Source organism: Dama dama, chromosome 12 (assembly GCF_033118175.1).
Source record: "Dama dama isolate Ldn47 chromosome 12, ASM3311817v1, whole genome shotgun sequence".
NCBI lineage: Eukaryota > Metazoa > Chordata > Mammalia > Artiodactyla > Cervidae > Dama > Dama dama.
The window spans coordinates 29,690,957-29,718,871 of record NC_083692.1 but is presented as its reverse complement, the minus strand read 5'-3'; the positions used below and the strand labels follow the sequence as shown (position 1 = coordinate 29,718,871).

The following is a 27,915-nucleotide window of genomic DNA, read 5'->3' as shown; positions in this document are numbered from 1 at the left end:
CATAGCTTTGACTAGACAAATCTTTGTTGGCAAAGTAATGTCTCTGCATTTTAATATGCTGTCTATGTTGGTCATAACTTTTCTTCCAAGGAGCAAGCATCTTTTAATTTCATGGCTGCAGTCACCATCTGCAGTGATATTGGAGCCCACAAAAATAAATTCTCTCCCTGTTTCCATTGTTTCCCCATCAATTTGCCATGAAGTGATGGGACTGGATGCCATGATCTTAGTTTTCTGAATGTTGAGTTTTAAGCCAACTTTTTCACTTTCCTCTTTCACTTTCATCAAGAGGCTCTTTAGTTCTTCTTGGCATAGTAGAAACTGTAATTTTAAATATTTCCATAGATGTTTACAGAGGGAGAAGAGAGGAGAGTGAAAGTGAAAGTCTCTCAGTCATGTCTGACTCTCTGTGACCCCATGGACTGTCCATGGAATTCTCCAGGCCAGAATACTGGAATGGGTAGCCTTTCCCTTCTCCAGGGGATCGTCCCAACCCAGGGATTGAACCTGGGTCTCCTGCATTGCAGGTAGATTCTTTACCAACTGAGCTATCAGGGAAGCCCTAAGTTAGAAATTTCTAAGTGGGGGAAAAAAGAAGAATCAGAAGGAAGAGGTTTCGTAGGAGGAGGCATCAAGTACCATGATGAAGTCAGTTCACCAAAGGATTCAAAACTATCCATTGAATCTGGGATGTGATTGTTGGTGCCACTATCTTAATCACCATTCTCATCCTTGGGGTTTGAAGGGCACTTCTGAACTTTATTTCACCAGCTGAAGCTTCTTGACAAAGTCAACACAATATCCTCTCCCCAGGGTAAACCTTTTTCATCTACTTCTGATTACTTTGACCCTCATCTTATTATAGCTGTGCTTCTTTTACTTGGGTCTCAAGAGACCCAGGTTCATTTCCTGGGTTGGGACGATCCCCTGGAAAAGGAATGGTCACTCACTCTAGTATTCTTGTCTAGAGAATTCCATGGACAGAGGAACCTGGTGGGCTATAGGACATGGCATTGCAAAGAGCCAGACACAACTGAGCGACTCACACACACACACACACACACACACACACACACACACACACCCTTTACACTAAGGTCTGCATCTTTCTTCCTCAGTGGACCGTGGAGACCCATATTTTTCCCACATTGAACAAAGGGTCAGGAGATTGTAGGGGGGGTTAGGGGATTTTATTCCCCAGTTTGAGGGCCAGAGAAGAACGATATTGTGGCTGCACTGGAAAAATCAGACTCAAAATAGCACATGGAAGGCACATTCCAGACAGAAACTGCAGCACATAGAGCAGAGGAAGGAAGAGCCTCTCAGCTAGTGGATTCCCAGGCATCTTCTCAAGGCAGACATGGATATTCTTGGCCAGATTCGATACCTCCCTAACTGGGAAAAGTGTTTAATCAGACAGCTGTAACCTGGAATCTCTTCTTAGAAGGCAGACATGTCTAAGTGATCCACAAATCAAAGGGAGAGATGAAATCTTCTTTAAAAAGTTGCAAAGTTTCAGAACCTCTGTCTCGAAAAGGATCTAAATAAGTGAAATGGCGTAATGGCATTTTTATTCTTTATTTTATCACCCTATACAAACTAAATGAGTAAGTATCTTCAGTAGATGATGCTGAAACCAAAATCTTTTTTAAAAGAATGTACTGTGTGAAATGATGATTTAAAGAAATCCTATTCTATATACTTTTAAGTGACCCAACCTTTTTAAAAAAGTGAATAATCAAAAAGCCAGTGTTCTGTGACAACCTAAAGGGGTAGGATGGGGTGGGAGATGGAGGGAGGTTAAGAGGTATACATACATATACCTATAGCTGATTCATGTTGATATTTGGCAGAAACCAACATGATATCATAAAGCAATTATCTTCCAATTAAAAATAAATAAATTCAAACAAGCCAAAAAAAAAAAAAAAAGTGAATAATCACCTAAGACAATGGTCCCTAACCTTTTAAGCACTAGGGACTGATTGCATGGAAGACAATTTTTCCATGGACTGGGCTGGGAGGAATGGTTTCAAGATTACTCGAATACATTACATTTATTGTGCACTTTATTCCTAATCTAATGCTGCTGCTGATCTGACTGGAGGTATCAGTCAGTGGCCCAGAGTCTGGGGACTCCTGACCTAAGATTTCTTCTTTGGGAGTCTACATTCAGAATTAAAACACCATGTCCAGCTAGTAATCATCTGCTGTCAGAGATGCTTGTTTTTCCAAGCTAATAAATCTGATCTTTATCATAGTACAGTGACTAGATTATTAATACTATATCCTCTTATTCAGATCAACTTAAGCAGAAATCTAGCTAATTGTAGGATTTCATAGAAATGGCATCGGGAATAGTACGTAACTTAAAAAATCACGGTTTTGATGACTTGAGTGCATCAGGAAATATTTGTAATGTAAGTGAAAAAGAAGGGGTATGCTTTTTGTTTTCTCCCTTTCTGTTCTTTCTCATGCTGTGAAGTATTAAGTATAATTAGGACATAAGGGAGAAACCAAACATAGTTAAAATTATTTTGCAAATATCTTATGTGCTCTAAAGTCTGCAATTCTTTGGTTGCTAAAAGCCATAAATAATTTTGTTTCTCCTCGTATTTAGACTTCTATCTCTGGGTGTCAGGATTATAGCTATTTTATTTTTTCCTCAATTTTCCATGTATTTACTTTGTAATTACATTTGAATGAAGAACATGTAATTACTTTTATAAACAGAAAAGCCAAAGCTTTATAAATAAAGGGAGATGAAGTGGCGTCAAGCAGACCTAACTTCTCTTGAGCTCTCCCACCAACTATTTTAACTGTGGGCAAGGCACTTTAGTTCTTTGCGCTTGACTCCCACAAAATGGCTGGTGAAACTAGTCTTTGGCAGTTTGTTCCAGCTTTTCTGATATTCTGGCTCCTGCTATGTTAGTTCCTTGGGTTTATTAATCCTAAGCGTGGTCCAGGCACCAGGGGCGGTGGTACTAGAGATACATCATTTGGCATCCGGGCTCTGCCTTGAAAGGTTGCAGGTTTTCCAGAGAAAACAAGAACAAGTGCAGAAAGCCAGAACAGCCAGTTCAGTGATACTGGGGAAGATATGTGTGGATCAGAGGCACAAAGGAGGCTCCCCCAGAAAGGGAGGACTTGAATACCAGCTTCACTATATCCCCTATCATATGTTTGCAACTTATTTATGCTTTAAGAAGTATCCCGGCCCAGATGCTTCACAGGGGACTAAACTGCAGGTTTGATTGTCAGACATTTCTCTCATCTGGTATGTATGCCAGTAAGCCTTGTCAAGTTGCATTACAAGAGAAGACCATGATGTGTCCAGTTTACCAGGAGAACACTTGGTTTTTGGAAAGAACTGTGTGTCTCTCCAAGGTTTCAAATGCAAGCTCCTTGGGGCTTGTTATATTGGAGACATATTTTATCTTCCCAAAGACTAGTGTCTGAGCTCAGACAGGATGTATCATGCCTGCGGGCTTAACAGAAGACTTGCCGGGTGATTGAATTAACTTCTCTTCTCTTCTGGGCTACACCAAATGATGAGTGAAAAAAAGAAAACAAAACCAAAAAACGAAGAAGCCATTTGCTTCCCCCTCTTTGTTTCTTCCTTGAAGCCTTTGTAATTGTTCTTAATGTGGTTAAGTTCAAGTGGTTTCCAGTTCAGGCATGGCGCAATCAGATTTCCTCACCAGGGTGCTTTTCCACTGTCCCCTCTTTGACGTCAGTAACTGTTCCTGTTGATCTGAACTCCGTATTCACCCTGTAGATGACTTCGTCAGAGAAAAATCCTAAAGCAGGAGGCACTTACGAGAAATGCAGCACAATGCTGTCTATTCCTGGAGGTTTCCTTTTGCTTGTTCACAGCTGGTCAATAGCAGCGTTTGATACCAGGTTGATATGTTACTTATTTAGAAGTAATTTCATAGCAGTTCTTAGGATTTGGATGAGTAAGTATAGATGTGGCTCCCAGCCTAACATTATCTTCAAGCAATAACTAAATTAGTCTTTAACTTTAAGTGTTGTTTCTATTCTTGGAGTTATTTCCAAAAGGTAACCTGTATCCTCCCTATAAATACATGTTTCGGTGAGATTTACATGTGTCAATGGCAGTGACTATGGGTTCTTGCTTTAAACAGAAAAATCTTTCTCACTCTGTGTATGAGAACAAATGAACGCCATCGAAGGGGAGAATAGCCACTATAAGAAGTCCCGTAAAGTTTGCAGTTCATGGGGGAGCACATTTGCCTTGCAATAATAATTATGATTATTATAAAGCTCTTAAAATAGTATGAATTGTCATCTAACATTAGAAAAAGGAGAAAATTTGCTGGAGAGGAAACTTTAGTTAATGTGGCTTGGCTTATCAAATCTAGTTTCGTGACCCCTTGTTCAGTAGTCACGTCAGAGAAAGATAAGTCCTCTTTATCAGGTCAAGGCCATGACCGTGCAGTAGCAGGAAGTGCTCCCTCGTCCCAGCAGCTGCCCTGGGGTCCTCCTGACTCCCTGAACCCTCGAGAATCCTGTCCTGAGCTGAGGATCAGGAAGCTGCTGCAGTAGCATTTCGGCTGCTGTTTCGTTCCCGTGTACTTGCCAGGCCGAGTGCTCTGTTGTGGGCACCATCTCCACGTCTGCCCCAGGTGCTCCTTCTCTAGGCTGCTGCAACCCCCACCCCAGGGGCCAGAGCCCCAGGAGCAGAGAGCCAGGGTGGCTGCAGCCTGGGGGAGGTGGCGATGAGGAGGAAGACATCAATCGTACTACTACTAGTAGCTGCTTCCCAAGTGGCTGAGATGGTAAAGAATCTGCCTGCAAGGCAGGAGACACAGGTTCGATCCCTGGGTCAGGAAGATCCCCTGCAGAAGGGCCTGGCACCCCACTCCAGTATTTTTGCCTGGAGAATCCCATGGACAGATGAGCCTGGCAGGCTACAGTCCATGGGGTCGCACAGAGTCGGACACGACTAAGTGACTAACACTCACTTTCACTAATAGCTGGTAACTTTTATCCAGCTCTTACTATGTGCCATATACTGATTGAAATTCTAAGCTTAAATCATTTCATCCTCCAGTACCTGTGAGTTCAGTCATCTTATTATCCCCATTTTGTAGATGAGAGTTTTGAGGAAGAGAAAATAGAGCGCAGCAGGAACTGCTTTGGTATCTCGGGCTCCCCGGCTCCGGAAGCCACGGCCCTGACCACACTGCTTCCCTTTAGCTACACCAGGGACTTCAGTGCTGGGCACAAGGTCTGCCAGCTGTAACTTTGGTCCTCTTTGTGGTATGTAGTAATAACAGTAGTATCTATTTGTTGAGATCCTCTTCTGGGTCTGGTGCCACGCCAAGCACTTGGCTTCTGGTTTAATCTTCACACGATCAGTGTAATTAGAGATGTTATTACCCCAGATTTAGAAATCAGGAATCCTCCTGCCCTTTAAAATTTGGTGAATGTTTCAGTTAAATTTTTCCTGGTAGAAAATAATAGGATAATACTAAACCAGGGTCATTCAAAAAAGGAGAAGTGAAAACAGAGATTCAGAGGTACAGGGGTGTCTCATGGAACCCAAGGGCACACACTGGCCAGGTCTCTGCAGAGACCAGAAGCTAGAAGGCTGTGAGGGACCCAGACGGTTTCCTTCTCAGCCATTCATGCTCTCTGTCTCTGCCCTCATTCTTCCCCTTCATCTGCCCATCCAGGCTTTTACCCCTCTGACACAGCAAGACTTTTCGTGTGTTCACATCACAAAGGTGGAAGCCTCTGCTGCCTGGCTCATGCCTCCTCGGGTCCTATGCTCAGCACAGCCTTCTTGAACACCTGCCCATCTCAGTTCCAGTTTTCTGTGAAGGGGCCTGGGGTGGGGGCGGAAGAGCAGCCTGGTCCAACTTACCACGGGCAGTGTGTCCAGCACTTACCTGTGTGACTGCGCCAGGGCAGGTCTCTGAGAAAGGGCTCAATGAGCTCAGCCGACACCTCTGGAGGTGCCTGGCGCAGTGACCCTAAGGCGTCTCATCCTTGGCCCCTGCTCTCTCTAGAATCACCCTCCTTCGGCAGGGTCACCTTGCCACAGGTACCATAGCACTTTTATCTGGAGGGGTAGGTTTTTTTTTATTTTGGTTGCACTGGGTCGTCTTTGCTGCACATGGGCCTTGCCTAGTGGCAAGTGGGGACTACTCTTTGTTGTGGTGCATGGACTTCTCATTGCAGTGGCTTTTTTTGGAGTGGAGCCCAGGCTCTAGGGCTTCAGTAGTTGCAGCACTTAGACTCAGTGAGTTGCAGTGTATGGGCTGGGTCGTTGTGGCACACGGACTTAGTTGTCCTGTGACATGTGGAATCTTCCCAGACCAGGGATCAAACCCATGTCCCCTGCATTGGCAGGCCAACTCTTATCCACTGTATCACCAGGGAAGTCCTAAACATGTGTTTTGTCTCTAGTTTTTTCTCATGGATTGCATACCAGTTCTACCTCCTAAAGAACAGTCCTTATGAGGGGCTTTAGGGAATGCACACTGCTTATACTGACAGTCACTTTCAGGTCACAGGATATTTTTATCCCCTGTGGCCTGGGGAGGTAGCAGCCCAGGACTGACAGTAGCCCAGATGGACCTGGCCCAGCCTGCAGCGGGTCAATGGAAGCAGGCAGGTGATGACAGGAATTCTATTATTAACCAGGCACCAGCTCCTTGGCCTCCTGGAACTCGCACGGGCTGGGCTGCGCTGGGCTGGGCTAGGCTGCCTGGGACAAAGGGATTTCTGAGTTGCTCTTATTCCTCCACATTAATAACTTGCGTTTGTGGTTGGTTGGATCAGGGACAAAAGAGAGGAGCACGGGACAGACAAAGGGCTGGGCCACTGGCTTTAGAGCTGAGGTTCAACTAGTCTGCGGGACCTTCAATCTGCTGCTATGCAGATCAGGGCAAGACTTCCTTTCGAGGAGCCAGAGGCTGTGCAGGTGTCCAGGCTCAGCATCTAGGAAATTGGATTTTAGAAAAACTGGAATGCTGTCTATACAGGCTTACATACAGAAGCAGCCGTCTGCCCTCCCTGCCCACAGTGGGATTTGGAAGCTCATCTGTGCCCCAGAAATGACTCATGGCAGCCTTAATCCACTCTGCCATGCAATGAGGGCCTCCCTAAATGCATGGATCCCAGCAGACGCTTCCTCTGGTTGCTTCCCATTTGGGTTTGTTCAGCGTGACTTAGTGTTTGTGAGGTCACCAGCAAGACTAGGTCTTAAGCATCCCAGATCGTGGAGTAGTAGGTGGATGGTGATCTTCTGCCTCGTTGCTTCATCTCTGCCTTTAAAGGTCATTTGCTTAACATGAAAGGTTTCTAGCTTGGTGGCATTCATTCCATAGGAGTAGAATTCAGCCAGAGTCACTGGTTTTTGTAGCTGAGGTTTTATTATTTGTGGCAGGTTCCAACACTTCCTGGAGTCTTTTTCAAACCAAGCCCTTGAAAAAGCATAGTCGCCACATGTTCTAGCCCAGACACTGGGCCTGTAATTATGACCAAAGCCTATAGTGAGGGATCCCGTGTATTCCTAGGTCTAGGACCCTCTTCTCAGCTGTGGGTGACCTGGGGAAAGGGTGAAGGGGAGCATCCTAACTAGCCTTGGCTTTTTGTACCAGCACTTGATCATGAAAGCCGCATGTGCTACAATGAGGCCCCCACTCAGCACCCTCAGTGCTTGGGGAGTGTCCCCCTTGGCAGTCACCACACCCTGCCTCACCCCTGACACTCCAGCTGTTCATTCACCTTGAGTCCTGCCCTGTCCATCCCCACTCCAGCCTGCCTCGTGCTTCCTCATCCTTCACGGCTGGTGAAATCGGCTCCTCCTAGTTTTCCCCAAAGCCCGCCCCAGCCTCCAGGCTTCTCCAGTGTCCCCGATCTGTGTCCCCTGACACCCCCTGTGCCCAGGTACTGCGCTTAGCCCTCTGGGCTGCCGTGCTCCCGGGAGGAGGCCTGGGCTCTCCTTCATTCCATGCTGCTCAGTCCCCACCCAGGGCCTGGCACAGTGTGTGCCCAGCAAACATTTATCCCTCCTTGTGGAGACTCTTAACGTGAGCCCACAAGGTCTCTCTGAAAGACTCAGTAGACTCCGTACAGCCCATATCAGAACTCAGACCCCGTACACCCCGTGGAGCCCTGGGACCCAAGTCAGAGGCTGTTGAGTCTCTCTTTGGATGTGATTGCAACCAGCCTGATGGCATGCTTACATCAGGCATCAGAATGGCTGTTAAGGGAGAAGGTGGTTACTAGGGGCCTTAATAATGAACAACCAGCGATGTAAAGACCCTTCTTTCTATTGGCTTCCTAATCCTACCTCCTACTGCCTGAATACCTGCTCTTAGACAGTCTCAAAATTGTCCTTTCCAATGTCCCAGCTTTCATATGAAAATCAGAGAAAATGGAGGAAGCCATGAGTGACTTTGGTTTGTTTCTGATTGTAACAGTCATCATAGAAATCTTCAGAGATATGGAAAAACATAAAAAAGATAAATGTCATCCGAGATCTCACAGTTGAAAACAACTTGTCATATGTAAGCATTTTTTTTTTCATCTTTTCTGTGCATAAGCATTTGGCTATAACTGAAATCATTCTGTACATTCATGTGTATGATCTTTTTTTTCTGATGTGAAACATCTTCCCCATTACAGCTGCCAGCAGCAGCAACCCCTACTGTTTATTGCACAGTTTCTAGAAGCCCCACCTGAGGACATGTTTAATGAAAGCTTATTGCTGAGGATGGCTTCTCACTCACCCCCAGCTAATGATGAGTGAATCTTCTTGGCTAAAAGCTGGAGATTTTTATCATTTATCTCCACCTCTGCAAAAGAAAGTGTGGGGAAATTGCTGCCAAATGTTAACTGTCTCTGCAGCAGACATTTTAAAATAGAGTGAACAGAATTGTATGTAAACAGAAGGTCTCTTCACAACAAATGCATTTTGCTAGCTGATAACATGCTTTTATTTTTCTCCCTTGTGACCTTATTGTAGGTCTTTGGTAAGATGGGCCATTACTTTTTGTTAAAGCGTCATTGTGTCTCAACTGGCTTGTTTTCCCTTCCTGCTTGCTTAAAGCGTCATGTGTCGCCCAAGGGCTATGAGCTGTACCCTCTGTTCTAGGTGGTGCCAGACAGGAGGTTAGAGTTAAACTCTGGGTGAAAAGCAACCCCTGCTTTCTCAGTTCTAAAGTTTATGACCTTTTCCTGTGCATCCCAGGTGTGCATGCCTCCCAGGAACCCCTGCATTATCTGAGAATCTGCCTCTAGGGCAGGTGGTGGGATTGAGACAGAGAAGTGGGACCAAGGCAGGAAGGCAGTATTTCCTTCCCCAGATCTGGAATTTAGCCCAGAGTCTGGCTTTTCAGACTTGAAGTTATGAGGATTGTTTTGGGGGCAAGCTAGAAATGGATGCAATTTCCCTTGAAATGCCCTCATCTTTTTGATGCCTGCTGTCGTCGACGCTCGTGCTAACTTCACTGATGTCCACAGCTTACAGAGTAGCCACTTACCTACTGACCCAGTTCCAGTAACAAGGCATTTTAAGCTAGTGGAATTCATGTGGCTGCCAGACACAGCCATGAAAAGGTGGACAGGCCAGTTAACAAAAATGTACCAGGTGTACCTTCTTGCTGAGGCCTGGATCCTCATCCAGGCCCCTGAGGCCCCTCCAAATAAACACAGCAGGGGCATAACAACGTCCATGTATGTGGCTGTAGCTCTTGGCCCCACCTCTGTCACAGGCTCACCCTCTGCCCCACCCACTGCTAACCTGTTCCTTCCACACGAGCCTGCCCCATACAAGAAACAGGGGGCCCTGTTGCTCATCCAAGCTCGTCCTGCCCAACTTGGCCTCTCCCCTGGCCAGTCACTCCCACTCAGTTGAAGGCCTCTAGCTTAGTCAGATGACTTGGTATTTTTAGTTTTCTGTTGGCTTATATTGGCCAGCCTGAAGAGTTGTTCTACTGATGTTTGGTTTTTGGTTTTGTGTGTGTGAATCTTGCTATTCCATCTTTACTCCTGAAGTCTTGTTTCTCATCAGCAGGAAGAGATGTTTCATAGACCCAGAGGATTTTTTTTCTTCTAATTAAGGTCTGTCTTAAATCGAGAATAAGAGGTCATAATGGTAGTGTCTTCCAATAGGGAAGAGCCTGATTAAACCTGTGGTAGATCAGGAGGTGAACAGGAGCACACACAATCTCTGCCCTCTCTGTCTGCCATTCAGCTGTGACTGTATGGCAGCCCCTGGCAGAGCTGGCAGCACTTGAAACCACAGAGGAGATTAGTCCTGGGTGTTCATTGGAGGGACTGATGTTGAAGCTGAAATTCCAATACTTTGACCACCTGATGTGGAGAGCTGACTCATTTGAAAAGACCCTGATGCTGGGAAAGATTGAGGGCAGGAGGAGAAGGGGATGAAAGAGGATGAGGTGGTTGGATGGCATCACCAACACAATGGACATGGGTTTGGGTGGACTCCGGGAGTTGGTGATGGACAGGGAGGCCTGACGTGCTGCAGTTCATGGGGTCGCAAAGAGTTGGACACGACTGAGTGACTGAACTGAACTGAAACCACAAATAAAAATGCTTCAGGGTGCATATACATATCCTTTGTGAATTGGTAAAATACCAGATTCCTTACAAAACAACCTCCCACCCTCCTACCCCCCAAAAAGATGACCAATGGCCCTGATGGCACTCATTCTGAAGGTCTTGGCTCACACATCACTTGCTCAGAGTGACCTTCCCAGCTCCACAAACAGATGATATGATGTCATTGCTTCCTCCACTTTTCCTTCACAGCATTTACCAGAATTGGAAAATTTACCTGGTTATATGACCTTGTGTTTTTATTTTAAAGTAACGTGCATCTCCCAGAGCAGACGCACTGTGGACAGAGACTATGTTTTATGCCTCTCTTACTCTCTGTTTGTTCCCAGCACCTACCCCAGCACGTGGCTAACCTGGGACTCCATACATGCTAATGAGAGGGAGCAAGCAAATCCTTTGATCTCAGAGGTTCCCAAAGCAAAGTGTTTTACACTGTCCCTTTTGGAGACACCACTTGTTAAAGGGGACCTGTACACTTCTTCCATTAAGCAATGTTGCTTTCCACAGCACTTTATTCATGACACTTGTACAGTACTTAGTATACCAACTGCATCAATGACTTTTAAGAGCCCATTTAACCTGCTGGGTTAGAGTTTTATTCCAGATGGAGACAGCATCTCACTTGACTTTAAGTTCCTTTTTCTGATTCAGGAACCTTGTGATGGGCTAAATGGAATTTCTAACATCCAGGCAACTCTGAGGCTCTCATTAGACTGTTGTCTGGCTGATTGGTCAAAACTGTTTTCCTTTTTCTCTGGTTATTCTCTGCCCAGGTGTGGGGACCTATGGGATGTCTCTTACTTGCTGTGATAACTCTGCACGTTCCAGACAAAAAAAAGCATGCACTTTTGATTATGTTGCTCTCTTTCAGTTTATGAAACTCAATGATTTTGGTAGAGATAGTGACATCATTCTCACCTTACTAATGCTGAATATCCAAAAAAAAATTTTAATTCAAGATTACATGGTGTTTAAGGTGCAGAATTAGAACCAACAGCTTCTGATACCTTCTCTACTTTTTACTTAATGCAGAAATTCAAGGTTGTGTGGAATTCTTTAAAAGAGATCCAGGTGTTACTATCACCACCTACTGCCCCCCCCCCCCACCAATCCCCACCATCCCCAGATCTAATCCATTAGACCCTCCTGCTTTGCCCTGAGCCGCTGTCAGGGTGTTCCATTGAGCACCTCCATTTAACAACCTCTTCTCCCCACACTGCAGTCCCAGATCGTATGATGCTGACTGATCTCTAGGCTGATGGCTATACCACCTTGAATCCTTTTGTGTGTGTTTGTACCCAGGATCGTCTATTTTTTGTGATGGAGTTTGTGAATGGGGGCGACTTGATGTTTCACATTCAGAAGTCACGGCGTTTTGATGAAGCACGGGCTCGTTTCTATGCTGCAGAGATCATTTCGGCACTTATGTTCCTTCATGACAAAGGAATCATCTATAGGTGAGTTTTGGGTGCTGGTAAGCCCTCTCAAAATTCATCCCTGGTTCATTCCCCTGATTCAGCTTGTCCTTCCAGTTCTCATGATGGACAGTTGAACTCCTTTTGAAATTCACAAAGTTTTGCATGTCCGTTAGAATAAATGAATAACACAATGATAAGCACTGCCTGAAGACTAAAGCTCGTGCCTGTGTGGTATTTGTAAAATAGGCTTGAGGGTCTCGAAAGGAGACTGTTCATGCATTTGTTCAGCTGGGGTTTTCAAGTGGCTGAACTTGCTGGTCTCCTCTGTTTTAACCTTAGGAGTGATTCATCCCATTTTCAGAATCCATGCCTAAACTGCAGAGCGTGAATACCTCTTGCCCTAAATGGCTATGATAAGAATCATGGTCAGATAGGCTTGCCACTCACCAGTCCAGGAGCCAAGAGGTGACCTGTTGACAAGCAGAGTCCTGCTTGATGATGTCTATCATGTGAAGTCCCCTCCTAAATCTTGTTTGATTTCATTTCATGACACAGTCTTTATCGTAATATATCATATGTTAAATGGGCTTGAAATCTGGTTAATGTTGTTAGATCTCAGAGCAGATCAAAGTAACCTTTACTCAGACACAAAGCTGAGTATGGTGGGAAATATAATAGCGTTAGGTAATTTTCATCCTCAAGTTTTCCTTTTTTCCCATTGTCAACAATGTCTTCCTGCCCTTTACATCACATTGTAACTTAGTTGCCACATATGCTCCATTATTTTTCCTTCTTTGAGAGGCAATTGTTTGTTTCCTTTGAGAAAAATTCTCTCTCGGGTGCATTCATGTAAAGAATTTCCTGATTGAAATTTGCCGTTTATTAGTTTTGCTGTTCCTTTGTGAGCTGGTGACAGTATGAACATCATTATTAAAGTGTGAGAGAGCTTTAAAAACTAAATATTCTTAAGTACCCTGAGAGGAAACAAAATAGGCAAAGAGAAGTGAGATCAGTAAAGAATGCAGCAGGACTGGTCCATGGTGCCAGAAAGAAGTGGAAAAACGAGATGGAGCAGGCGTGGTGCAAAAATGTCTTCTAGTAAATTCTCAGTGCAGAGCCGTGGAAGCTCAAGTGGACACAGTGCTCTGTCACAGCCCCCACTGTGAGGTAGCAGAGTGGGGTGCTAGGCAGGATAGCCTGCAGCGGGGTCATCCCTTGAAGGTAACCAAGAGTCTCCGCTCACTCCTAAGTCATGAGGCGGCCACAGGTTACTCCGTGGAAGGTCTGTGCTCTCTGCTTTCCTGACCCGGCCGTGCTGTTGTCCTGGCGGCTCCAGCAGGGCATGTCTCCTGTCTCAGCCTGGAGCCCAGCACATGATTGTTGGTGGTTGCTCACATGGTCTCTGATGCTGGAGGGGGTTCTAGGTCCTTCCTGGTGGTGGTCTGGGACTCTGGACTGTGTGTTCCGTGTTTGTTCTCCTCTCCGTGGCTGAGCTACCCATCTCTGGTCTGTGGACCCCAAGGAGAGCCTTCTCCACATTTAATTTTTAAGAATAACCACTTTCCTGTTTGACAATGGCTTGTGTTGTTAATTTAAAAACAAACAAACAAAAAAAAAATGGCAACAAAAGCTAAATGGAGTACTTGTTACAGGCCCAGTACTTGACCTGCATTTTCTTTCTTGATCCTCCTAATAATAAATTATATAACACTAGTGTTATCCATGTTACTTAGATGAGTTACTGATTTTCAATTGCAATTTGAACTGATTGCAATTTCACTGGTAGTGGAGCCAGAATTCCAGTGATGTTTTTAACCACTGAGCTACACTGTCTCCTCAGGAGAGACCTAAAGGCTTAGGGTACAACTGTAAAGTAAATTTTCAAGTAAACCCCTTGAAGAGTGGACTTCTTACTCCCCCTTTGGTGACAGAGTGACTTTGATTTGTGAAAATGGGGCAGAATGGGTATCTTAGTCCATTCAGGCTTCTGTAACAAAATAGCACAGATTAGGTGGCTTATAAACAATGAACATTTATTGTTCACAATGGAGTCTGGAAATCCAAGATCAGAGCACCAGCATGGTCATGTTTGATGGAGACCCTCTTTCTGGTTCCTAGCTGGTGCCTTCTCGCTGTGACCTCATATGGTAAAGGAGGCCAGAGATTTCTCTGGAGCCACTTTTATAAGGCACTAACCCTATTTATCAGGCCCCATCCTCATGACCTGAGCACCCCTGAAAGGCCCTACCTACTAATACTATCAACTTTGAGAATTAAGATTTCAACATATAATGTGGCGAAGGGAAGATACAAATATTCAGACCAGCAAGGGGGAAAAACACTTGAATACTTAAATATTCTGGCTTTTCATAGGACTGCATTACCTTCATGCAAGGCACATGCTTCATCTGCGTCTCCATCTCCTTGTTTCTTTTGCTTTGAAATGTGGAGGATGGACAGTGTAACCTGATGTGGTTTCTGGTGAAGCAGTATCAGCCCACATCTTGAGAATTTTTATTTCAGTTCTTGGTATTGCAGTTCAAATCTGAGAATTTAATGTACTCTTTCACTTGAATTCCACGTGCAGTTTCTACTGATATGCTTGACTTCGAAGGGAACACATTTAATTAGGATAGATTCCAATGCTATTTTCATCCTGTGGGTTTATTTCATTGGATAATTTAATTCCATTCAGGGTATTGGCCTGAGAGCAGAGTCTTAAGGATAAGCCTTTGGATGCCAAGTCCCTGGAATCCACACATAGCAAAGGGCACATTTGGATCCCAGGGGTATGAATTTGATCCAGAGAGCACAGTAGGAGTGTTGGACAGCCTCCGTGTATCATACATGTCCTGGGATGGCCTTTATCAGAGCTAAAAAGATCTCCCTGAATGATACCTCTGATCTATTCAAATAGGATTGTTGTCGTTTGGCTGTTTTGTCTTATTTTTCCAGGGGAAGTATTTCTTTTCTAGTGAATTACAAAGATGGTGCCATTTGCAAGTCATCATCAAATGGGACTTTAGAAGGTACTGCCTTAGGCTCCCTCTGACATGACCCTCTTCTCTCTCTCTGCCAACTGTGCCTTGTATGAGAGGACACAGGCCAGTTACATTCAGGTGCTTTTCTGCTTACGTTCTGACCCTGATTTCTCAGATGTGTTCATGTGTTCACTTGCATTTCATGGAGGAACAGAAGTCTGGCTCTTGGGCATTACAGCAAGGAAAGAGGCTGCCCCTTTGCCTTTGGTTGGAAGGTCTGGAGCTTTGGTGTGGCCACAGACCAAGTCTAGAGGGTTTTGAATTAAGCAGTCAATGAGTCACTTTGCTAAGGGGAAAATAGACCATTCATTCCTTTGTTCGGGGCTTGTTGGCTGATTAGAAGCCCAGATAGTACTCATGAATAATTTACATGGGCACTGACTTTTTTCCAGAGTCAAGCCCTACACAACTGGGCAAACAAAGGGCCCCGCATCCCATTTATCTGCCTGCCAGCATTACGGGCACCACTTCTATCCTGTTTCGTAAGCTGTATTAAGGTTTGCTCACAGGAACTTACTTACGGGAACTCAGCCGTCATTGACATGTCAGCTCCCAAAGCCAGCCAGCACCCATTGGATTTTCTGTTTCTGAGAAAACATGGAATGTATCTAAAATAGGTTGAGAGAGGAAGAATTTATAGAAGAGCTCAGTTTAAGTTTTGATTCATCCTTCTGAGGCTATACTTGAACACGGTGCATTTCAATGCAGTTTTCATCTTACACGTCTAGCTGCTTTGTGCCCTGTGCAATTCTCAGCATGTGGGGTGCGTGGTAATCGGTGTTTACTCCTCAAGCTCCAAGTGCTTCCTGGGGTCACTTGCTCTCCTGTTTCCCAGATGTTGGACTGGTCACAGAGGGTGACTGCCAGACTTGACATATTGTCTTGTACTCATATACTTACGCAGCACCTTAGTTTTAAAAGAAAATCAGTTTTGAGTTCTCCTCAAATTAGAGAACAATCACTACCTAATTTGACTTTTTAAATAAATTCAGAATTTGAGAGGATTAGCAATATCCCTGCCAGATGAGATTTTTAAGCTTCTCTCTGAGCACAGCTGTAGCATCTGCATGAATACACCAGTCTCTAATATCATCTGACTCTTGTTTCTCAAAGATACTGTAAGGGACCATCAGATTCCTTGCTGACTTCACGTTCCTGTGTGATCTAAAGTTAGCTGAGCATTGCTTTGCTCAGAGAGCCCATGCTAGAAGCCACCTCTGTGAGCATTGCTTTCAGGTTTAAGAAGTCACAAGTCATCTGCTTCCAGATCAGCTTGGTGTTGGGTCGGTGGTAGCTGCATGTGCTTGAGTCATTGTTCTCTGTTATCTAGCTCTTCCCTCTCTTGAAAATTGGGGTAACACCTGTCTGATTCCTATCTCCTGGGGCCTTTCTAACTCCTAAGTATTAGCAGAACTTACAGAGTCCCCATATGTCTTTCATTTGAGCCTAGAATTCTGGACTCTTACCTGTATTGGAATTCAGTTCTGTATTTATATTCATTCTACTCATTCTAGTGATGGTCTTTTTAGATAAAGATGAAAGTCAAAGTTAGGAGTTCTGTTTTCCCTTTGCCATACAATGCCTCATTCCTTCTGCCCCAAGAAGTAGGTTTACTCTTTCTTGATATGCGTGCTACAAAAACAGTGACAATTGTCATTTTAATCTTCATATAGTAGCTCTTGTTTCTTTAGGATGCACAGGTCGTGAGATTCTCAGTACGTTAGTAACTTTCACTTTGGATTTGGCCATGAGCTTTTACCTAGCATTGTTCCTGGAACTCCAAACTTTTTAGTCATATGCTTGCCATCTCTCTTCTTAGCTTGTTCTGCCAGTTGGTGGCCTCATTCCATGCCTGCTCTTCCATCACCAGAAAGTGACTTCAATCCCTAACTCCCAAGATCTTTTTTCAAAGGTATGATGGAGAGCTCTGAGAATTACCAGCTTATTAGAACAGCCTGACATTTCCTCCTCCAGTGAAACTCATCGGCCCCTTTTGTCCTCCCTTGCACAGCCTCTGGGGATATTTGACAAGGATTTATGGAGCATCAACTCTCTGCCAAGGATATGGATACAGTGATGAGCAAAAACAAAAGTGCTATGTTGTAGAGAGTATGGTTGAGTGAGGGAGAAAGACATCAATCACATGATCATATTAATACCAAATCGCCACTGTGACCAGTGCTGTGAAGAAGAGGAATGCATTGCACTGAATGAGAAGATCTCATTGGGTGTTTTAGTCTGGTCAAGGAAAGGTGGAAGATTTTCCTCAGGAAGTGACTCATGAGCTGAGGTAAAGTAAAGAGGGAAGAAAGAGCATTCAAGACAGGAGGAATAGCAAATGGAGGTGCCCAGTATCAGGAGGGAACATGGCAAGTTCAAAACCTTTTAGAGAAAGAAGTTCAGTATGGTTGGGAGCCAGGAGGCATCACTTCCCTTAGTTGACATTTCATTAACTTAGTGTGCTCTCTGTCCTCTGGTGACTTTTAAGATTTTATTAGGCACTCCTTGTAAATAATTTACCTAAAAGTTGGGTAAGGCTGGTCATGTTGTCAGTCCCTGGAGGAGCCATCCGCTCACAGTGAGTTCCTTGTGTCCAGATCTATGTGTTTATATTCAACAATGAAATCACAAAATGTCAGAACCAGACGAGACCTCCAAGATTACTTAGTGCCAAGTTCCCTGTTACGGATGAAAGATTTCAAGCCTGAAATATCCAAACAGTAACTTGCTTCTCAGGGTGGATGTTTTCTTAGGAGGGCTCACTTGCAACTTGTTTTTCACCTTCAGAAAAAAAAATAGCACCATTAGGAAATTTTCATTCAGTCTTCATAGAACGCTGAGCTTAAGGGCTAAACAAGACATTCAGAAGCACGTGGCGTTGTTCACTCCATCTCACTGAGGAAAGTGCAGTGGATCTCAGGACATAATTAGAGCTTCCACTGGTGTTAGGAGGTGAAGATACAACATGAGTAGATGTGGTGTCTGCCCTAAGGTTCTTTCTGTGGGGTGGGAGAGATGGCCCATAAATAATAGCAGGTGGGTTCCAAAAATGAAGCATGCCCAGGGCATTATGGGAGCACAGGGAACAGCCACTTAGCCTAAGATTCAGATTTAGGCAAACTTCCTATAGAGATGATTCCTGAGCTGAGTATGTAAAGTTAAAAGCTGAATAAAGTTAAGTAGGTGTTTAGGTAGGGGACAAGCTCTAGAACTTAATGCTGAGAAGTGTGAAAGTCCACAGAGGGTGGGGTAGAAAACTACTAGAAATTTAGTAGTACTAAAGCCTAAAGATTGAAGTATGGTGGGAGATAAGGCTAGAAGAGTTGACAGAAACGAAGTTATAGAAGGCTTAATATTCTGGAGGAGCTTGAATTCAGTATCACTTGAGGTTTGGCACCATTGTCTGTCATAGGAAATATAAAATTACATTGGCTTAAATTAAATAGAAATGAATTTCTCTTCCCTGTAAGAAGTCTGGAGGTAGGAGATCTGGCTCTGCCATGAAAACTCCATGGAGTCCTCCGGGACCTAGATTTCTATCTTTTGTGTTCTGCTGTATTCAAAGTCACCTCATGGTCTTAAAATGGTTGCTGTAGCTCCAAAAGTCATCTCTGTATTCCAATACAAGGCAGTACTGGAACAAGAAGGGAGAAGGACATTCCTTCCAGTTGAGTCAGCTTTCTTTAAAGATCCTCCCTGAACTTTCCTAGAGTACTTACCATGGAATTGTCCAGAGCTTGGTCACACATGGCTGCACCTAACTGCAGTAAAGGCTAGGATGTTATTACATGGCCATGTTCTAGCTAAAAATTAGGGTTCTCTTATTATGGAAAAAGAAGGAGAATAATTATTTGATGAAAACTTGCACTATCAGATACAAACTTGATACCAGGGAATTTGGCTCTATGTAGCAGGTAATGGAGAGTCTTTGAAGAATCTTCAGCAAGTTGGATGACATGACTGGCTTTATATTTTACATATATTTTGTGTGGATATGTGCATGGGGCAGAAGGGGAAGGTTGAGTTTGTGCCTGTTACTGTGTTCTGGGTAAGAAGATAAGGAGGCTCTGAGACATCGGTAGTAGGTCTGAGGAGAAGGCCATATGTTTTTGAGGTACCAGCAAGTAGAACAGACTGGGCTCGGTGACTGGGTAGACCCAGGGGGTGAAGGAAAAACCTGGGGTCATACCTGGGTGTTTAGTTAGAAGTCTGAACGAATCATGGTGCCATTAGGTAGGAGGTATCATGAGCCTGGAAAGAGACCTCGGCAGGTGAAGAAGATGAGAATTAGAAGCGTAAGCTATCAGGTACTTGAGACATAATGCATAATAGGCAGATGGACTTGAGTCTGAAGCCCAGTGAAAATGGGCAGGAACTAAATATTTGGAAGTCATCAGGACACACCTGTTAGTTCAGATCATAGGACTAGATGAGATCATCATCTTCTTTGAACTGAAGGAATGCTGGGCCTAGTTTTCAGCCCATTTCGTGACGGTCCTGGGGACATGGGTGGGTTGCTGAAAGCTCCAAGCCTGTTTACCTGTCTGTTCAGTGAGGGGTACCATTGACATAACTTCCCTGCAGGGTGTTAATGAAGCTCCAATTAGATGGAAGTGGACATGTGAAAGCTCTTTGAAACATGCTATGTGGACAAATGAGATTATTCTTTGCATACATGCTATCAGCTGATTTGGATTTTCTTTGTGGCTTAGGCTTCAGCTGAAATTTTGCTCAAGATGCGTCCTCAATAGTAGAGAATTGGGCTTCCCCCATGGCTCAGCTGGTAAAGAATCTGCCTGCAATGCAGGAGACCCCAGTTCGATTCCTGAGTCAGGAAGGTCTGCTGAAGAAGGGATAGGCTACCCACTCTAGTATTCTTGGGCTGCCCTTGTAGTTCAGCTGGTAAAGAATCCGCCTGCAATGCAGGAGACCTGGGTTCGATCCCTGGGTTGGGAAGATCCCCTGGAGAAGGGAAAGGCTACCCATTTCAGTATTCTGGCCTAGAGAATTCTATGGACTGTATAGTCCATGGGGTCGCAAAGAGTCGGACACAACTAAGCGACTTTCACTTCACTTCATAGAAATTGGATCTGTGGCTTGTAAAAATCAACCCTCTGAAGACCAACTTAGACAGCATGTTAAAAAGCAGAGGCATTACTTTGCCAACAAAAGCCCATCTAGTCAAGGCTATGGTTTTTCCAGTGGTCATGTATGGATGTGAGAGTTGGACTGTGAAGAAAGCTGAGCACCGAAGAATTGATGCTTTTGAACTATGGTGTTGGAAAAGACTCTTGAGAGTCCCTTGGACTGCAAGGAGGTCCAACCAGTCCATCCTAAAGGAGATCAGCCCTGGGTGTTCATTGGAAGGACTGATGCTGAAGCTGAAACTCCAGTACTTTGGCCACCTCATGCGAAGAGTTGACTCATTGGAAAAAGCCCTGATGCTGGGAGGGATTGGAGGCAGGAGGAGAAGAGGATGACAGAGGATGAGATGGCTGGATGGCATCACTGACTCGATGGGCATGGGTTTGGGTGGACTCCGGGAGTTGGTGATGGACAGGCAGGCCTGGTGTGCTGTGGTTCATGGGGTCACAAAGAGTCGGACATGACTGAGCAACTGAACTGAACTGAACTGATCTGAAGACCAATCTTTGTAGTTCTTAGCTAGCTGGGTATTCCACCACACCACTGTTGATGTCATCTATAATGTCATGATGGTGGCAGCCGCCGACTTTGCAGCCCGTGGTCCCCAGGATCTCTTTAATGGCTCCAGAAAGTTCTCAGCACCATCAGTTGTTGATTCAGTTGTTCAGTTCAACAGCACCTACCAGGCAGTGTGGACAATCTCATCAAAAGTGATGTTTCCACTGTGTTTAATGTTTTTTTGCTTCTTTCTGTCTTTTGGTGGTTCCCTGAAGGCTTTGATATCAGGGCAGAGGCAGAAGGTACCACCTCAGTCTGGGTCTGTTCTGAATGGCCAGTTTCACTGTAATCCTCAGACCGTCCCAATAACCACTTGCCTTTGTGATGTCATCACTGGCCTTTTTTGGAGACAGACCGAGGGGGCCGATCTTGGCCCAGGGCAGATGTAGCACCAAATCCCCCTCTGGTGCACCTCATATGTATGCTTTTGATCTCACTGGGATTGAACTTAAGTGGCGTGGTGGAGGCAGCTGGTGTCACATGAACTGGGATTCAGGTTGAACAAAGAAAGTTGCACCTTGGCCTCCTCTGAGCTGAAAGAAGACCAATCTTTTTTTATAATAAACTAAATTTGATTATACTTTTCTTTCAAACCAAATAATTTTCTTCACATTTTAGCCACATTTTGATACTGTGTGTAGTTACTATACTTATGTGTACTTATTGTAAGTCCTTAAGATAGCTTCCTTAAAACTGTAACCAAGGTGAAAAGACAGCCTTCAGAATGGGAGAAAATAATAGCAAATGAAGCAACTGACAATTAATCTCAAAAATATACAAGCAACTCCTGCAGCTCAATTCCAGAAAAATAAATGACCCAATCAAAAAATGGGCCAAAGAACTAAACAGACATTTCTCCAAAGAAGACATACAGATGCCTAGCAAACACATGAAAAGATGCTCAACATCGCTCATTATCAGAGAAATGCAAACCAAAACCACAATGAGGTACCATTTCACGCCAGTCAGAATGGCTGCTATCCAAAAGTCTACAAGCTATAAATGCTGGAGAGGGTGTGGAGAAAAGGGAACCCTCTTATACTGTTGGTGGGAATGCCAACTAGTACAGCCACTATGGAGAACAGTGTGGAGATTCCTTAAAAAACTGGAAATAGAACTGCCATATGACCCAGCAATCCCACTTCTGGGCATACACACCGAGGAAACCAGAGTTGAGAGACACGTGTACCCCAGTGTTCATTGCCGCACTGTTTATAATAGCCAGGACATGAAAGCAACTTAGATGTCCATTGGCAGACGAATGGATAAGAAAGCTGTGGTACATATACACCATGGAATATTACTCAGCCATTAAAAAGAATACATTTGAATCAGTTTTAATGAGGTGGATGAAACTGGAGCCTATTATACAGAGTGAAGTAAGCCAGAAAGAAAAACACCAATACAGTATACTAACGCATATATATGGAATTTAAAAAGATGGTAACCATGACCCTATATGCAAGATAGCAAAAGAGACACAGTTGTATAGAGCAGTCTTTTGGACTCTGTGGGAGAAGGTGAGGGTGGGATGATTTGGGAGAATGACATTGAAATATGTATATTATCATACGTGAAACAGATTGCCAGTCCAGGTTTGATACATGAGACAGGGTGCTCGGGGCTGGTGCACTGGGATGACCCAGGGGGATGGGATGGGGAGGGAGGTGGGAGGGGGGGGTTCAGGATGGGAACACATGTACACCGGTGGTGGATTCATGTCAGTGTATGGCAAAACCACTACAATATTGTAATTAACCTCCAATTAAATAAATTTATATTAAAATATGTATATATATATATATATATTTCCTTAGGAAACCCTGGAACATAGGGGACAGGTTGTAAAACTTGGAGACTGTACTCTTAACATTTTGTTTAAATTTCAACTGTCTCTGTAATGTATGGGGAAAACAGTCAAAGTCATTTTGTTTGCTTCATTTGAAGCAAATATTTTGGTTGCTTGTTTGAGGGGAGATTCAAGAACACTTTCACACCGTTACTAGAGTAAATATCCTGGTGCAATTTCTCCAAGGACCCAGATTAATGACAGAAAGAAATTTCAGCCCTGAAACACTTTGATTGTTTCTATACTTCACTTATTAGATCAGAATACAGATCCTGGACTACCTCATCAGTGCTTGACCTTTACATGAAAAAAGGCTGTGGTTATTTGGGACTAACTGATAAATGTGTTAATTGATTCCACTGGCTAATGAAACCAGACCACCAGTTTTGCTCTATTCCTCACCAAATTGGTTAAGCAATCTACTGCTTCATTATAATTAAATACAACCTTGGATTTATTTGCTATGCTCTAAAAATATAATCATTGATCTTTAGGTATCAGGTGAACACTGCCATTTGTAACAAGTGATTCAGTTGTTCAGTTCAACAACTGCTTATGAAATGCCTACTTAATGCAAAGCTTTATGTCAGACTCTCAGAGACTAAAAGAGGAGTAAAGAGAGTCCTGCCCTCCAGCTTGGGTTTCTTGTTCATTCCTTTAATACTTACTGGTTGAGCATCCATTGTGGGCCTGGCACTATTCAAAGCTCTGAAAATAAAGCTGACAATACCCCCTACCCTCCAGGAGCTTAAATTCTAGCACAGGTGGTCAGACAAACAAAAAGTAAATATATTGAGTGTTGGGGTGATAAACTCTATGGAGAAAAAGCTCTGTCAGGGAAGATAAAGCTTGAGGAGAATAGTTTTACTGTTTATTAACACATAGTGGATTAAGAAAGGTTTCTCTTGTAAGGACTGTTTGAGCAGATGAGCAGTGACCTGAGGACTCAAGGAAACAGGCTCTCTGTGAATATCTGGGGAAAGAGCATTCTGGTCTGAAGGAATGGCAGGGCACAGCCTGTGGGAGGGGCATGTCTGCAAGGACAAGGATGATGGTGCAGGGAGGTCTGGGGTAGCGAGGAGGAGATAACCTGAGCTCTCTGCCTGATGCTGCTGTTCAAAGTAATAGCCACATGCACTGAGCTTTTATCTTGTGTGGATAAACGCCTCTGTAAGAAGTTGGACCTATTTAGTTTTACCTTCTTATTACATCTCTCCCAGAGGATTGTGTCTTCCTTCTTTTACAGATAAAGACACCTGAGGCTCTGGGAAGTATAGTAACTTGTTCAAGGTCACACAACCTGTGGTAGAACTCTCCCATCCTATAAAATAATATATAAAATACATATATGACTATGTTAGAAATCCTGGTGATTTCACTTTTTTTTATGATTATGTATAAGTTACTGAATGACATTAACACCCTAAAGTTATTAAGGGGCTGTACACAAATATTTTTCTCATAACAATGTGTATGTATAGTCTTCATGGGATATATATTCTTCAGTGAGAACAATCATTTTCCCCTGTTTTTTTTTATTTTGAAAATAAAATTGATTCCTCTCTAATTATAAAAGGAACATATAGTAACCATTGAAAATTTTAAATTAAAAATTAAATAACCTATAATCCTACTATTGACAGATAATCATTTTTGTTTAGATATATTTCCTTAGAGTTTTAAAATGTATTTACATTTTTAAAAAAAGAAACAAAATTGAGATCATACTATATATACATTTTTAACTTGATTTTTTTTCACTTAATCTGTCATGATCATTTTCCCCCATCATGAAAGTCTTTTGTATTCTCTTTTAAACCTAATATTACATGATGCAAAGTGGTCTATCATATGATCCTACTTAACTTATAGTACATTTAAGTTGATTTATTAACAGTGGTGAGTTTATTATTTCTTTGTACACATCTCTTTGGATCAGTCTTTGATTTTTTTTTCCTGGAACAGATTCCTAGAGGTATTACTGCTGAGTCAAAAGACATTCGCATTGTTGTAATTTTTTTGCTGGGATTTGAGGAACCTGGCTTCCAGTTCTGTCTTGCCACTTCCCAGCTGTGGAATTTTGAGCCAGTTACTTAACCCTGCTAAAGCTGCAGTTTCTTCACTGATAAAATACAGATCCGAGAAATGCACATCTGAGAGGTGCATGTGAAGCCTTTAGCCTGGAGCCTAGTATGTTGTGCATGCTCAACAATGTTCACTTTTTGAACATTCTTTGGGAAAAAATGCATCAAAGCACATGTTTTAATGATGGGTATTGGTGTTACCACATGGATTGTATTGATCTTGCCAATTCACTTCCCCCGACAGATCTTAAATGTACAGTTGGATAGGTTTTGACAAGTGTACACAATATGTGATCAATTCTCCAAATAATAGAACATTTCCATCATCTCAGAAAGTTTCCTGGTGCTCCTTTCAGTTCTCCCTAATCAACCAGTGTTGATTCCATATGGATGTTGTATGATGTGAATATCCATACTAGGAGCCTGAAAGTAAAGTCACTTCTCAGTAACATCTTTGTGAGTATAAGAGGATGCAGTTCTTCTAGGTGACTGAATGCAGCGATGGTCATGGTCAGAAGAAAGCCCTCAAAGACCTCCTTTTCTGTCAGCTTTACTCTCTATAGAGAACATAGTTCCAGGAGGATAAACATCAGCAGATCAACAGTGGTTGTCTGAGTATCTGAGGGAGTGTAGGTGGTTTTTATTTTTTGTAATGTTTTTAAAATATTCTACATAGAACAACCGCTGCCTTTTTAATAATTATAAAATGTTATTTTCAAAAGGGATCTCATATGTGGTATTGAATATACCCTAATACAAGGTTTTTGATTATGTCAAAAATAGGTGCCTTGTTGCTGCTGTGCCAGTTAAGTTCTGTCAAGCCTTGGCTTTCAGGCTGTGATCACGTCGTCTGTGAGTCACATCCTAGTCTACTCAGGTGCCATAATGAACACTGTAGACTGGGTGACTTACACAACAGAAGTTCATGTCTGTAGTTGGAGAATCTGGGAAATCCAAGATCAAGCCACTGGCCATTTTGGTTTCTGGTGTGAGCTGTCTTCCCAGTTTGCAGACTGCCACCTTCTTGCTGTATCTTCACATGCCTGATGGGGAAAAAACAAGCTCTTTGATGTCTCTTCTTATAAAGGCACTACTCCTATCATGGGGGGCCCTCCCTCATGACCTTATCTAACCCCCGTTACTTTCCAAAGGCCCCATCTCCAAGGACAGGGGGGTCAGGGCTTCAAGATATGAATTTGGGAGGTGTGCAACCATTCAGCCCATCGCAGTGGTTCATTCATATGTTTGTTAAGCTTTCAATGTTTTCTATTATGTGAAGCAAGGTGCTTTGTGTCTACTTGATGGTACAAAATCTACCCGGAAATAATTTCAACCTTGAAGAGAATAGCACCTGCTGGAGTTGAACACACTGTGGGTTGACATGAGAGAACAGCTGGGGATTAGCTGAAGGCATTGCCATTCTTTTGGCTCACTGAGCCGTGTATGTTAGTCTTGGAGCTATATTTTCCAGTGTGTTGAGACCAAATCCTCCTCCTGGATCCCGGTACTTAAGCCTGGCAGGAGAGATAGCTAAGCGGAATGTGGTGTTACCATTTGCCTTTTGATAGATAGCCTGCCTGAAGGTGGAATCTTTTTCCATTGTCTTGCAAATATCAAGTTTTACTTATCAGCAAACTTCCTAAGAAGAAATATAACTTGCCACAACCACGTTACCTTTTGGCAAATATGCCCAGACATTGATGAATTCTCTGGGTTCAGCTGCAAAGAGGAGTGAGTGAAACACCTTTTGGCAAATATGCCCAGACATTGATGAATTCTGTGGGTTCAGTTGCAAAGAGGAGTGAGTGAAACTGACAGGCAAACTGCCTCTCACCTTGAAGAATGACATCATTGAGGGATCCAGGTCCCAAAATGTGTGATGCTGCTCACAATGGGGAGATGGCAGTTTGACTGTGTGACCTTTCATTTCTCCTTCCTCAACCTCAGAATATCCTTCCAAACCTTGTCTTTCACATACAGAATCTCTGTCCTGCATTCTAGCCTACATTCTTAATATTTACCTGGTCCATGTCCCACTGACACAATTCTTGAGTCTTGGGGTTGGGAGGAAATTCAGTTATATACCCTTCTCTTTCAAAGCATGCATACCTAATAGTCTGCTGCATGGTCATTTTGTCTATACTTAAACACCTCCAAATGGAGGGGAACTTGTTTCCTTCACTTCCAGGCATCAATGACTACTGGAAATTTCTCCACTGTATTGACTAAAACCGTAACTCTCAGTATCTTCTATTGACTGGTTCTGAACCACTCATAAAGAGGAGACTGAAAAAACACAAATCTTCCACACACAAAAAAGCCTTTCAGATATTTGGAAGCAATTTGGTTCTTCCAGTTTAGTTTGTCTGTCAAAGAAGGAAATATGATTCGTGTGATGTTGTTCATCCTGGTTGTCTTTTTCAGTCACTGATTTCTGAGCATTCATAAGCTATCCATGTAATTTTTCATTCCTGATTAAGTATCTAATTGCTGTGTTACATTCTCCTTTTGTAAAATCAGCAGTATCATAGCTAGGACTTGCTTAGCTCATTTTATTCCTCTTAAATAAGACTTAAGCTTTAACTGAACTTTGTTGGTACTGATTATAGGGGTAGCAAGCCTAGTGGGAAATTGATTGTTGGTGTGATGTTAGGCTCTTCAGAATTTCCTTTTGCGAAGGTGAGGCATAGGATGAGTACTGATGTGGGGATGGAGGAGATGAAGACCTGAACACTGCAAGTTAGAGGAACATGTGGAACTCCTAGTCCAATGACCCATCTCAAAGTTGTAAATACCAGGCTAACATTTCAGTGGCCATAGGCTCCAGGCTGATTGCATGGCAACACTGCAAATGAGGAGGTATGGACTTACAGTTAAGAGCAAGACTTTGGAATCAAACTTGGATTTGAAACTTACCTCCACAGTGTACTACCTCTGTGATACTGGATGAACTCGTTAATTCCTCTAAGTCTCAGTTTTCTAATCCCTAATCCATAACATGAGATTATTGTGAAAATTCAATTCATGCTGTTTATTTCTGATAATCCTGATACCATGTCTGATATCAGTTAATGTTCCATACATGTTATCAGTTAGAAAATGATCCAGGAAAGAAATGTGAACAGTGAATCCATTTAAGAGGTGCACAGATTTAATAAGAAAAGGATAAATAAATTATGGTATATACATCCTGAGGAATA

General features: G+C 43.3%; 1 protein-coding gene and 1 pseudogene across 1 annotated transcript in view; one reads left to right on the top strand and one right to left on the bottom strand.

Annotated features, from left to right (window-relative positions):
- PRKCH (protein kinase C eta) overlaps positions 1-27,915 on the top strand; it is a 241,942-nt gene that overhangs the window by 151,653 nt on the left and 62,374 nt on the right. The window contains exon 10 of the mRNA XM_061156926.1: positions 11,923-12,077. Within this exon, the coding sequence (XP_061012909.1) occupies positions 11,923-12,077 (155 nt within the window). The remainder of the gene's footprint in view (positions 1-11,922; positions 12,078-27,915) is intronic.
- LOC133065857 (large ribosomal subunit protein uL11-like) lies at positions 20,673-23,314 on the bottom strand (annotated as a pseudogene).